This window comes from Camellia sinensis, chromosome 13, assembly GCF_055761805.1.
Source record: "Camellia sinensis isolate YWXY chromosome 13, ASM5576180v1, whole genome shotgun sequence".
NCBI lineage: Eukaryota > Viridiplantae > Streptophyta > Magnoliopsida > Ericales > Theaceae > Camellia > Camellia sinensis.
In genome coordinates this window covers 44,130,309-44,145,809 of record NC_138973.1, presented here as the reverse complement: position 1 = coordinate 44,145,809, position 15,501 = coordinate 44,130,309, and the positions used below count along the sequence as shown (strand labels likewise).

The 15,501-nt window shown below is 33.6% G+C and overlaps 1 protein-coding gene across 1 annotated transcript; it reads left to right on the top strand.

The window, feature by feature from the left end:
- Positions 1-2,627: 2,627 nt before the first annotated feature.
- LOC114279244 (uncharacterized) lies at positions 2,628-3,951 on the top strand. The gene is made up of 2 exons (XM_082900456.1): positions 2,628-3,243; positions 3,509-3,951. The coding sequence occupies exons 1-2, from the start codon at positions 2,628-2,630 to the stop codon at positions 3,949-3,951; spliced, it is 1,059 nt and encodes a 352-aa protein (XP_082756582.1).
- Positions 3,952-15,501: the final 11,550 nt, after the last annotated feature.

Below are 15,501 nucleotides of genomic sequence, written 5' to 3'. Positions count from 1 at the left end.
CATAATTTTATATTCTTTTGTATTATAATTGACAAAATAAAAAAAATATATATATCATAATTAAATATAATATGTGATATAATTAAAAGATTTATGAGTCGTAATTAACATAATAAATTTGGCCATAATTAAAAAAATATATAATACACTTGTTTACATATGTGTATATTAAAATTTCCCAACAAAATAGTGTTGTCGAGGCATTGATTAAGAAAATAAATTTAAGGGAGACTTAGGTAAGTTCTGTGTAATTTCTTATAGAGTTTTAAGTCCTATTTAGATAGGAATGTATTCCACAAGATCTTACATAAACGTAACGTGACATGACACCTACATAAACGTAACGTAACGTGATATCTATACGTAACGTGACACTTACATAAACGTAACGTGACACCTACATAAATGTAACGTAACGTGTCACGTTACGTTTCGCAAACTTAATGAGTTTTTATTTTGTTAAATTGAATGTGAAAATATTGCTGATTTATGTTGGTGTCACGTTACGTTTCATATAAATATGATCTATAGGAAATTGAATGTTGCCATAGATCATAGGTGTCACGTTACGTTTATGTAGGCGTTACGTTACGTTATGTTTATGTGGATATGATTATGTTGGTGTCACTTTACGTTTCATATAAATATGATCTATGGCAACATTCAATTTCTTAAGAAATAAAATGTTGCCATAGATCATAAGTGTCACGTTACGTTTATGTGAGTGTCACGTTACGTTACGTTTATGTAGATATGATCTATGGTAACATTCAATTTCCTATATATGAAATTGAATGTTGCCATAGATCATAGGTGTCACGTTACGTTTATATAGGTGTCACGTTACGTACAGGTGCCAAGTTACGTTTATGTAGGTGTCACGTTACGTTACGTTTATATAGATATGATCTATGGTAATATTCAATTTCCTATATATGGTTTTACTATTATTTATGATATTAACAATTAATATTGAAGGTAAATGTGTCAACAAACTTTTCACAGGATTTTTGGGAACATAAATTTTTGAGTAGGATCATATGTAATATAAGTCTTCCTAATAGGACTTAAAAATAATTTTTCCTTAATTTAAAGTGATTGTATATTTTCATGATTGTTTTTATTATAAAAATGTGTCATGTTAATAAAATTACAAAATAAAATAAAATATTTATAATGGGTGTGAAGAGAAATTAGGCAAGTGTATGTACAATTCCCTTAAAATAGCTTGGATTTTACATTGCCAATTTACAAGCATGGCCTAAACAAAGTGCAATAATGATACCACGTTTATCACGTCATCAGTATCATTATCAAATAAATTGTTGCTATTTACCTTATCATGCATATGTAGTAAGATAATTACTTATTGAAAATAAAGTTCAATCATCGCTCATAAATTTAGTAAAATGCTTTGGACCCCCACTAAATTCAACCCCTACAACCCCCAGCTGAGCTAGAAAGTCACGTGAGCAGTCATGTGACTTTCAGACCCACGCACCTCCTCTTTCTCTCTCCTCATTTAGAATTCAAAATCGAAGCTAAGTTATTAAAGAGATATAGATCTCTCATCTCTTTCTCTCACCTCTTATTTTTTTTGTTCTTCACTTCGACGGCCGACATCCCCTGCAAAATCGACGCCCAACAAGCTCCTCTTTCTTGTCCTTCTAGAGTTCTCATAGACGGCTCCTCTCCTTGAGTCCGACGCCCGACAACTCCTCTTTCGCTGTCCTTCCCTTCACTTGGACGCCCAACTTGCTCTCTCTCTCTCTCGCTCTCTTTCCCTCTCATTCGACAAAGACAACAACTAAGAGGTAAGCTTGTATATATATATATATTCGGTATATATATTAGGGCTTGTAGATATATATGTATGTTGTATATATATATTAGGGCTTGGGATAAACAAGATGGGTTGAATGCTGTAAAATGTTGGAATTAGGGCTTTTGGCAATCTCATAAACAATTTGAATCTTGAATTTGGCCTTTTGATTTGGGAATTGAGTATACTTTACCTTATCTACCACCTGTTCGATGAAATTCCTCTACTAAATTTTCCATTCATTCATAAATTATTCTACTCATTTGGGTATAGTAAATGGCTTGGGAATGACTTCTTGTGTTTGATTTCAACATTTCTTGGTTGTTCATTGATTTAGTATGATAATTAGTTGGTTGATGATATTGAGTTCTTAGAGCATCTCCAACGGTTCAGCATTTTTTTCATCAAATTTGAGTAAAAAATGACTCATTTTCTCAATTTGATATCAGTTGCTCCAACGGTGCATCAAAATCCCGTGGGTCAACCGGTAAGGCTAAATATATATATATATATATATATATATATATATTTTACCTTTTTGAACTGTTTGAACCCACGTATGTGAACTGGAGGAGGGGCGACCGGTTGGTCGACCGGTAAGGCAATTAATTTTTTTTTTTTTTTGGTTTCCCTCCATTTCTGTTCCCAATTCTTTTCCTATTTCTTTTTCCCTCCATTACATATATGTCGTTTTGGTTTACCTCTAACAATGATTTTCTTCTAAAATCTCATATAAACACATTATTCATATGCCAGGCAACTCCACACAACTGATACGATCATAGCTTAAACAAAACAGAGCACAATGAATACCTTCAAATCCATAATATTGACTTCATTTTCATCCTCTTCTTCTTCCTCCTCCTCTGATGATGAGTCTGATGATGAATATATGGTCACACTTTTAGGGGTTTATGAGCAAAATAATAGTAGTATGCTTCAGATTCTTAAGTCAAGTGATAGCTCAAAGAAAATAAGTGGTTCAGTTGTAGGCCATAGGTATATATGCAGAGATAGAAGGCAGGGTCATGATAGATTATTTGCAGATTATTTTGCTGTAAATCCAATGTATTCACCTACAATATTTCGGAGACGTTTTCGAATGCGTCGTCCTTTGTATCTACGAATTTTGAATGCAATCCAAGCACACAATTCATATTTTGTTCAAAAACAAGATGCAGCTCATGTAGTTGGATTATCTCCCCTACAAAAAATGACTTCAGCGATGAGAATATTGTCATATGGTGTCGCAGCAGATGCAGTTGATGATTACATACGTATCGAGGAGAGCACTGCAATTCAAAGTTTGCAACAATTTTGTAATTTAGTGATTGAAATCTTTGGAGTAGAATATCTGAGATCTTCGACACCAACTGACATTGCTAGATTACTTGCTATTGGGGAGGTTCGGGGGTTTCCTGGTATGTTGGGAAGTTTAGATTGCATGCATTGGGAGTGGAAAAATTGTCTAAAGGCATGGCAAGGTCAATATGTAGGCCATCAAAAAAAGTCAACCATTATTCTTGAAGCAGTAGCATCTTATGACTTATGAATTTGGCATGCATTTTTTGGAATGCCTGGCTCACACAATGATGTGCTATTAATGGACATCCTTGTTTTCTGATCTTGCGCAAGGTAAAGCTCCCCCTGTCCATTACACTATTAATGGACATAGTTACGATATAGGTTATTACCTTGCTGATGGTATATACCCTCAATGGGCAACACTGGTTCAAACAATTTCTTCTCCCCAAGGAGCAAAGAGACAACATTTTGCAATGATGCAAGAGTCTGCTAGGAAAGATGTTGAGCGGGCATTCAGAGTCCTTCAATCTCGATTCGCAATTATAGGTGGTGTTGTACGTTTTTGGGATCCGAAAATGCTTGCCAACATAATGAAAAGTTGCATTATATTACATAATATGATTGTCGAAGATGAGAGGGAGGAGTACCTTGATTTCTATTATGAAATTTCATCAACCAACACACCAGTGCAACTTTCCTTTACTCCTACCAATGACTTCCTATCATTTTTGTCTCGTCATTTAGGTATTAGAGATAAGGATGCATATTATGCCCTCCGTAATGATTTAGTAGAACATATGTGGCATCTTCATGGTGAACACTAAATTCACCACATCAATACATGTTATTTTGTTTATAGTTTTGGAATGGAAGGTTGTCTTGTTTGTAATCTTCATTATGATGCACTATATTAACCAAGTAATTCAGAAGTTATGTGATGATGTGCTATTCAGAATTGTTCTGTGCTCAATTCATGAGAATTACAAATGATAATAATCATGTCTTAATCAGTTACAAATGATAATACCACATAAATTTAATAATCATGTTTTAAATTTTGTGTTCAATTCAGTATTGATGTGCCACAAATGATAATACCACATCCATTTATGCACATTTAATAATCATGTCTTAAATGATAATTTAATAATAATGTCTTAAATTACAGATGTTCATGTGCATAATCATAATGTCTTAAATTACTGATGTTGATTTGCATAATCATAATTTAATAATAATGTCTTAAATTACTGATCTTAATTTAATAATAATGTCTTAAATTACTGCATAATCATTATTCGTGCATATACAAATTTATTGATGTGCCATTCATTTACTAATGTTGATCTTGCCATTCATTTATTGCCTCAGTTGAAATGCATTCAACATACAGAGTTAAAAAATACTTAATAATGTTGCCATTCATTTAGTCAGTGGATAAATGCATTCCACCTACATTCATGGCATACTACAGACACTACATACGTTTGAACCACCTACCATTCATTTTACACACACCACTTACCATTCATTGAATTCATTCCACCTACCATGCCTCATTTTACACACACCACGGTTGTTGAGTATTAATTTGCTCATCACCCACCTCAATAATTCACCCTCTATATCAGCTCAAGATTGTATACAAACCTGTCATCAAAAAATTCACTTTATTCACTGAATACCTCAACCCATAGATTGCCTCTATAAGAACACATTCACTGTATTCCCTCCACCACCACCTTCAAATTCGGCTTAGCCAAATTCTGATCCCAAACTCTGCATATTCACTATATTATAAGTGTGAATCCACAGAATCAGCAAGGCAAACCATCTGAATCAAGAAAGCCAACATCAGCAGGAACAAGAAGGCAGCATCCCAAAACAAAGTAGGTTACATGGCACGGGTCAACCGGTTGGTCAACCGGCCCTTTGTTATTTATTTATTTATTTTTTTTTGCCTTTCAGTGTGCATGCTTTATTTGTTCAACTTTATGCTTTATTAGTTCAACTTTAACCTTCTCAAGAGCATAAAATTCATGTTTTAATCAAACTACATTCATGTTCAATATTTTAAAAATTAACTTCTGTGGTACAAAACACATGTACTGGCATATGATGATTTTTAGTTTCAGTATGCACTTCTGAACAACAAACACTGCATGACATGACGTAAAAATTAATGTGCCATTAAGCATACACCAATTAGTATGCACTTCAGTATAAAAATGACATGAAGTAAAAACACTTTAATATGCATTCTAATATTAAAACACTGTAATATAAAAATTAATGTGTCATTCTAAGCATACACCAATTACTGCATAACATGAAGTAAAAACACTGCATAAAAATGCTTTCCATTTCAGTATGCACTTTATTAGTATGCATTTTCCATTAGTATGCAAAACCAATTAGTATGCATACTAAATGCTTTCATGTTTTTCCATTTTAATATGCATTGTAATATTAAAACTACATTCATTTGAATTCTAAGTTCATTTTAAGTTCATGTTTGAATTCTATATTTATATTCAGCATAACACCAGAAAAAACACCAAGCCAACTGTAATTCAGCTTTCATATGTAACACATATTCATTAAAATTCAACGGATATTGACATCATGTCTAGAACTAAAAGAGCGAGACCACAAGTTGGTGAAAGTTCCAACCCTTCACGACGCCAAGAACAACAGCCTCAAAATCAGTCATATCCTATTGATGATTTTCTCAGTGAAAGTCATGAACTAGCCTTTTCAAACTTCTCCAGCCGACCTATTGTAACAGGGAGGACGGTAAATCTGCCACCTCAATATGATGCACTATTAGTTAGTAAACTTGAAGCAATGGAATGGCTAAATTTAATTAATTTACTCCCAAAGGTATATCCACGGCTGGTATCTCTATTTTATGTTCACCTAAGAGGTACTCAGGAAGAAGATGAAAATTTTACTCTTTGTCATATGTGAAAGGAAAGGGTATACAGCTTGATATTCCTACTTTGGCAAGCATTATTGGAGTTGAGGTAGGTGATGAAAATATCCATTTTCAGAGTGAGGCTGAGTTAGCTAATATTATTGGTAATGCTACTGATGTATATACTACTATTTGTCAGAACAGATTTACTGGGACTAGTTTACAAGCAAGACATTTAAAACCTTATCTTCGAATTCTCCACCGGTGGATTGTAGAAAATGTCACTCCAAAAAAAGGACATCATGATGCGGTCCCATATTTTAATGCCTATTTATTATACTGTTTTGAAGTTGGCCATAAGTTAGATGTGTGTTACACAATTATGAAAGAAATGATGTTTGCAAATCAAGCTCAATTCACGGGCCGTTCATTACTGTTTGGGGCACTGTTGACAAAAATTTTCAAACATTTTAGGGTTCGCCTTGTAGATAAAATGGAGATCAAAATCCGTTCACCCATTAATCAATATATAGTGACCTGTGCTGGTGCAGTCTCCAATTTAATGGGAAGTGTTAATGCTCCAGAAGATTCAGAAGATAAAGTCCCACCAGATGATTGTCATACCCCCAAACTCGCCCCTAAAAGTTTGGGCATGACCTATGCAGAAACGGACACTTAACCTGATATACATAATATATGGGGCCTGAACGGAAGCATTTAATATTACAAAGTAACATAGAATAACATCCATTGAGCTAAAACTAACATGCCAGGATCACATACGTGAGATTCATTTATCTATATACATACCCAAACACATAATGGAGCATATAACCAAACATTGGTAAAGAAAGGGGTCATATATATACATTTTAACCTTAGGTAAATAATTAAAGTGCAAGCCAAAATCTTTACAACACTCCACATAAATACATCACTCCACATAAATGCATGGGCTTGGTCTGGGAGCCTGGGCATACTGAGGTTGACAATTGAAGGGTGAGCTTTAAGGGTTAGGACGGACTCCTAAAGCGATTACCTACAGAACGGACATAACACAAAGTGAGCGAAGCTCAGTGAATAATAGTACATAACAATTCAATACTCAATGTGAATTATAACACATTTCAATGCATACATAACTAAGAGGGCATAAGGTTAATTGATTCTGTACTAATTTCATAATGGCCTTAGGCCCAGTCTTGCAACATAATGTCTTGAAACATAACGGCTTGAAGCCTTTGAACAGAGTGGCATAAAGCCCTTGAATATAGTAGCATTAAACTTTTAAACATGTTGGCCTATAGCCCTTGAACTTATGGCATGAAGCTCTTAAACATGTTGGCATATAGCTCTTGAACATATTCGTATGAATTCAAGAGGTGTCTCACACGGATTCTAGAGGTGACTCCCATCGTAGCACGTAGTTCTGTGTAGCACTTTGTTTCATATCATAACAACTAATACGGAATGGCCATAGGCCTCATAACTTTCACAACAGAATGGCTTTTAGCCTCATAACTTTCACAGAATGGCTTTCAGCCTCATAACTTTCACATATGTATGGACTCAAGAGGTGGCTCGCCTTGCAGCACTTTGTTCCATACTAGAAATACAGAATGGCCTCTGGCCTAATAGATCATACAGAATGGCCATAGGCCCAGATTGGCTTTAAGCCTAGTTCATATATGTATGGACTCAAGAGGTGTCTCACATGGACGCTAGAGGTGGCTCACAATGTAGCACTTACTTCCAAGGAGCACTTTGTTCCATACCAGTAATTAACTGGTTTTACAGACCAACCATACATATCATGTCATGTTATAAACGGAAACAATTTCATACATATGCATTATGCTTGAATCATATACAAAAATCAGAATTCATACTTAATTATACTTGTCACTTCAATAGCGCTAACAAGTCAATATATAGCATTCTTGTTAGTTTCATAAAGGAATTCCTCGGTACTAAGAACTTGTAACATCCTTGAATTTGTAACATACGTGAACCACGGTATTATTACCCCCGGGTAAGGGCCTTGTGCTAAGGATGCCTTGAATACCTTTATATAAATGAACAATCATTCAGTGATTCAAAATGTAACATGTTAGAAAATAGGGCGTTTCTTGTCATATCATGTTATTATCGTACACTTAACAAAGATAGAATAATTCACATTCTCATGAGGGTTATATAAAAATGTTAAACTTTTGCCCTTATGTCGTGGTTTCATAGCTTTCCAATTATTCCAATTTTTCGAAGGTGTCTACCCTTGACAACCTATAACTGTCTCATATTTACTCAAAATCCGTTCTTCAAGAGTAAATATAATTTCTCTTTATTCCTTAAGAAACGGCGTAGTTCACTTGATCTATTAATCAGTAGCACATAGAAGCATACACCTTTGTTTGATCGTTCGTATGTGTTAACATAGTTGACTTGTAATTAACAGAGTACTCATGGTAACCGTTACATCATTCACATGAATTAACATAGTTAACTTAAGTCTAACAGGACATTCCTGATAATTATTAACAGAAGGTAAGCATGTTGTACAGATTGAATAATATCAGAGATACGTGAATACCATGGTTCCATAGTGCTTATACGTTCCCTTGGTTTGTCATGAATCACTATAGCTATCTTGCAAATAACGTTAGTATTCTTTATCAACAGTAAATAAAATGTACTGCGCAATAATGCCCTTAGATTTTCCAATCAACATACTGTTAACATCATTACATGCAAGGAACATAATGTTAACAATAAGAATCATTAACGATAATTGAACGTACGACTACCGTACTACTACTCACAGTGCTACAACGGAGTGCTTGACCCTCCTGGAGTGTGCCCTGTGCACATACATAACTCAGTCATTAGTTCTTTTTCTTTCTTAATTCAGTTCCTGCTTCATTTTACTTCGAATGACTTTACAGGCATCTTAGGAACATCAAACACCTATTTCAAAAATACTAGAGGGTTAAGCACGCGAAACGGAGCAAAACATTTTGCATCCCCATAAAGAAATCCCAATAAATCATCCTCTTGAGTTGAATGACTAAACAAGCCCACTAGGTATTTAATAAAATGATTTAAGATTAAACCCATTTTGGAAACTCTACATTTTAAATCACAAAAACCAAAATCAACATGATTCAACTCAACACCATTAAATATAATTCAAGAGGAATTCTTAAACCCCATTTCAACATTCCATAATCAAGTTTATGTTATCCACATCATTAATAAATCATTTCCCCAATTTTCTTTCTCATTATAACATGATTTACAATGCTCACAACAAAGTTCATTCGCAAATTTTAAACATAATTTTCAAATATAACCAAATTCCAATTAAACTTGAACACATATAATTCAACCTTCCGATTTCATGATTCTACTTTCAATTTGGGCCGAATCATTGATTATCATTATGAATCAACCTAGGGTTTCTAGAAAACCTAGAAATTTCAAGAAAAATTTTAAACTTCTTAACCCATTACTTCTCATTCCAACTTTCCCATTGATTATACACCTAGGGTTTATAATCCATCATTTTAACCCATCAATTGAACTTCCAAGCTCTTAAACTCTAAACACCCAATTCTCATAATGTACACTATATGCTCAAAAATGTGGGTTTTACATGTATATAATCAAAACACCACAGATTTATCTATTTATGGAAGTATTGAAGAAGAACTAGAACCCCTACCTCAAGAATCAAGCAAAAGAACGAAGCTTTGACGAGAATCCTTCGCAAATCCGAGTTCCAATCAGTTGAAAATGTTGATCTTCTCTTGTTCTCCATCCTTAATGCAAGAACCATGGTGGATTGTTGATAAAAGTGGAGGAAATCAAGGTTTTGGGGGCTAAGGTTTCAGACCTAGAATGAGAGGAAAGAGGAGGGGAAAAGAAAATATGAGAAATGATCTAAAAATCCCGTTTTTAAGCTGCTGAACTCGCGACATCCGCTCGAGCGTACCTGCTTCCAGCATAGATTTCAAAACTTTGAACAGGTATAACTTTCCCATCCAGACTCCGTTTTAGGTCGTTTTTGTGTCCAAATTGAAGCCCCAAAAATAAGCTTTCCAATGGTTGTAACCTCACATCCAAATTCAAAGTGTGGAAAAAGAAAAAGACAAATGAGTGATGGCTGATCGCAGGTTGATTATCTGAATTAAAGTTTTTAGTCCAATCTTACTTTACCATCATATTACCACCTCAATCAATACCCCAAAATAAATAAGGAGGTTCCAAATACACTAATAAAAAAATGCCACAAACGACCCACGTGCTTCAGAAATCCGCTCGAGCGTCTAACCTTGTGCTCGAGCTCTCAGACCAACAAAGCCGTTCGCTCGAGCGGCCACTTCTACGCTCGAGCGGGAATTTACAACTCTCAGAATCTCAGGCAGCTTGAAAAAAAATACTGAGGGCCTCACAAGTCCGCTCGAGCGTCAACTCCCCCGCTCGAGCGGAAGGAAAAATTTTGAGATCGTTACAATAAGCATATAAATACGCATAATGAGGGACAGAAATATACCGGGAACACATGCGAGGGTTGGGTTATTACAATGATGCTCTAGAAGATGCTCCTGCCAATATGATGCCATCAAGTGAACAACCTCAATATTGGACTGAGTTTTTGGCCATGGAAGAACAACGTTATAATCGACGCGTTCAATAGGAACATCAAATGGCTAATTAGGTCAATTCGTTGGGTATTCAGTTTGATACATTTGCCACTGCGCAGAACTCATTAATTCAACAATTTGGTGAGTTCCGTGTGAACATTGAAAGATGTCACGAAGTGGCAAACAATCGTATAGATAGGATTGAGCATCGCGTAAATGACATATACCATCACTACTTCCCTCCTCCACCACCACCACCAGATAATGACTGTTGATGTGTTTAGCATTATGTATTTGCATGGTTTTGTATTTTGTTATTTTAACAACCTTTTGTTGGGTCAATTTGTTAAAGAGGACGAGGTTATTTAAAACCTATTCAGTTATGACATTGGCCTATTCAGTTATTACCACTTCATATTGTAGTTTTTCATTTTAATGCCTATTTGACAAAGGACATGATTATGTACATTCTGAAAATGCTACAAAAAGGTCATTATTCAGTTATGATTTTCTGGTATAAATCCACTTTGAACTTGAAATATGATGTTCCATAAATCATTATGTTCCATTTAATAAAATTGTGATTACATGATTACTTATCACATTAATAATTCCAATAAAACTAACCAATACAAGTTATATACTACTATTTTTAAATAATAAAACCAACAGATGAAACCCACTAATACAGAACCTTTCAAGGCAATCTATTAGTTGTTCGAAATAAAATATGTCGTTGAAGATCTTCATAGTACACCTGTTGATCATATTATTTAATTTTGATGATGTCTAAAATATTATTTGTAACACTTTGAATTTTTTTAATATACATATTATTTGACACAAAATATTATCTTTTTAAAATATATATATTTGTTAAATATTATTTAAATAAAAGTATTTTTGAAAACTTTACTATTCATCTTTTGACAAATCAATTAGTTGTATTATTTTGACAAATGTGATATTGATAATTTGTTTTCTTTTCATAAGATCACATATGATGAATGGTATATAGCAAAATTATTTTGCATGCAAAGTGAAACTTACTCAAGTGGTGTTTGAAAACAAATCATACCTCTACATATATATATATATATATATATTATTGTAAAAAGAAAAAGATGAGCAAATCTTTTAATGGTAGGTTTTGTATCATATATATATTACTATAATAAATAAGAAAAGGTAAGTGTAAAAGTTTGACAAAATTATTGCATCTTATATATATGCATATATATATATATATATATACATGATATTATATTCAAAAGTGATTGATTAGATTATATATTCAAACCTTGGTGATTTGTTTGTAAAGTTTGAAAAAGTGAACAAAAAATTTTTTATACAAAAGAAAAATTGCAAAATGCTTTGATTTTGCTTACATAATAAAATAGACACAAAATCATGTAGGTCTTGACTTTAAGGAGTCCATAATGATGGATCAAAATCAATTCCCTATTTGAATTCAAAGATGTGATTCAAATTGTCTACAAGTCGATGGCTCATATTTGAAATTTATATTATGTCACACACACACACACACACACACACACACACATATATATATATATACTAATGAAACAAGAAGAAAAAAGTTGAAGCAAATTATTTGCTTTGTTGAAAGTTGTGTTTTATATCAAAATTGTCTAAAACGGTGGTTGCATTTTTGACTAAACGAAAAGGGAAAAGAAAAAGTTACTCTTACTAATTATTTTCATCTTTTTCCTTATTAACATGTGCTGAATGTTTAAAATTAAGGAGCGTGCTTATGTAAGTCATGACATCAGCAAGGAGCGTCCAACGGATATATTTTTGTGTATAAATAGAAGTGTTGTGTGTGGAGAAAAATCAAGAACTTAAAGAGAAAATTTTCTGTGAGCTCCAAATTGTATTCTGCTCTTTCACTTTCAGATTTAAGTCTAACCTTTGTTCTTACACTTTCATATCTACTCTTTGTGAGAGAGTTATTGTAAAAGAGGGTTTAAGTACTACTTATTCTTATTTCTTATTTTTGTGAGAGATTTTGTAAGGGTAAGGCTTTTATTATTGAGCGAGGCTCAATAGATAAGAGTAAGTCCTGTACCAAATTCACAAGCTTGGTGGTGTATTTATTCAATTGATAGTAAAAAAATTCTCAAGGAGGTTCCTTGAGGAGTGGACGTAGTGTTAGATAATGTCTCAATAGGACCACATAATTAAATGTGGTGTTATCATTTATAAGAAGCCTACAATTTAAGTGATTCAATTTAGTTAATAGGCTTAAGGGTATATGTGTTATGGACCTAATGTGTAGATACTAGTTGTATAATTTCTATTTCTATGAGGGGCAGAGTTAAAGTTGGTTTTCATTCCTTTTGAACTTCCACAACCTTTCAGTTTTGAAAACCAATAATGGTTAAAGTTGGTTTTCATTCCTTTTGAACTTCCACAACCTTTCAGTTTTGAAAACGAATTACAACCTTTAAAAGGTTATGGTCCCTATTCCTTCCTAGGTGAAAAATAAGAACACTGCCATTTTTTCCCTAAATCCTCTCAAGGAGAAACATAAGGCACCAAAGGGGAAAGGATTAGAAGGCAATAACATAATCAATAACAAAAAGTTCATTGATAATCACGCTTCCGTTTAACCGTTCATCAATGGATTCAGGTATGTCATTTTGTCTTGATTTCTTGATAATACACATGGTAAATGATCCAAAGTGTAAGGTTTATGTTCTGAAATTTATGTTGACACGTAGGCCTAGCGTGCCGAACCACTATAAATCGCAGTGTTTGATTTTCTCTCCCTATCTCTCTTACTTTTATATTGATAATTATTATTCTGTTTTTTTTATTTATTAAAATTCTGAATATTGTGTTAATTTTAATATTGTGAAATTTTTAATAACCCAATTCACCCCCTCTTGGGTTGCCTATCTGGGACACCAATTGGTATCAGAGCCTAGACTCTAGTTTTTGTGACTTAACCGTCTTGGAGTAGATCATGACAACCCCTAGTTATTCCTTACCCGAGGGACAAGCATCTAATAGGCCATATCTATTTAGCGGCACAAATTTTAGCTATTGGAAAACTAGGATGACCATACATATTCAATCTAATGATTATGAATGTTGGAAAATTATTTGCAATGGTCCAAAAATTCCTACCAAAACTGTAGATGGACTTAGGGTACCAAAACCTGAAGATAAGTGGGATGAATCAGATACTAGAATGACTCAAATTAATGTCAAAGCTACAAACATGTTGTACTGCGCCTTAGATGCCAACGAGTTCAACAGAATTTTCACATGTAAAACCGCAAAAGAAATTTGGGACAAGCTTATAGTGACTCATGAGGGAACCGAACAAGTTAAAGAATCCAGAGTCAGTTTGCTAGTCTATAATTATGAACTCTTTAAAATAAAACCTGATGAAACTATTCCTCAAATGTTTACTCGTTTTACTGATATTATTAATGGTTTAACTTCTCTTGGCAAAATATATACTGATATTGAAATTGTAAGAAAAGTGCTTAGGTCATTGCCAAAAAGTTGGGAGACAAAATTCATTGCCATTACCGAAGCCAAGGATTTATCAAAGCTAAGTGTAGATAAGTTAATGAGATCTCTCTTAACTCATGAGCTCATAATGCAAGAAGGAAAGGAAGAGGAGGACATGAACAAGAAGAAAGGAATAGCCTTCAAATCCATCTCGAAACATCAAGAGGATAAGGAAGATGATTCAAATGAGGATGAGGAAATGGCAATCATCATTAGAAAGTTCCAAAGGTTTGTGAGAAAGAAACAAGGCGTACGAAATTTTTTCAGAAAAGACTTCAAGAACAGGGATTTTCAAAGATGAGAAAGTTATAAAAAATCTGAAGTAACCTGCTACGAATGCAACAAACCTGGACACTACAAATCAGAATGTCCAGAACTTAAGAAAAAACTCAAGAAGGACAAGAAGAAAGCTATGGTTGCAGCATGGGGAGAAGATAGTGATGAAAGCGACACAGAAACCGAAGTTTGCAAAAATGAGGTTGCTAACCTATGCTTAATGGCACTTGGAAACGAAAATGAGTGCATGTTCGAGGCACATGACTGGAAATAAAGCTATGTTCGCCACATTCCAACCAAAGGATGGCGGATATGTGACTTTTGGCGACAATAGCAAGGGTAAAATCATTGGTGTAGGAAGTATTGGTAAAAACCCCTCTCCTATTATTGAAAATGTTTTATTTGTTGAAGGTTTAAAACATAACTTGCTTAGTATTAGTCAATTATGTGATAAAGGTTATAGAGTTATTTTTGAGAAAACTCATTGCACTATTGAAAACACCCTAGAAAACAAAACTTTATTTATAGGTTATAGACATGAGAATGTATATGTGTTTGATTTGCATGATTTATCTTCTCATTTTAATATTAAATGTTTATCTGCTATAAATGATAATGGTTGGCTTTGGCATAGAAGATTAGGACATGCTCATTTGTATTTAATTTACAAACTTTTAAACAATGAGTTAGTTATAGGTTTACCAAAACTTCTTTTTGAAAAAGACAAACTTTGTGATGCATGTCAATTTGGAAAACAAACTAGAATTTCTTTTAAATCCAAAAATATCGTTTCAACTACTAGACCGCTTCAACTCTTGCATATTGATCTATTCGGACCATCTAGAACATTAAGTTTAGGAGAAAAATCTTATGCCCTTGTTTGTGTTGATGATTATACTAGATATACATGAGTATTATTTTTAGCACACAAAAATGAAATTTTTTATAATTTCTCAAAACTTTGTAAAAGAATTTAAAATGAGAAAAATCTT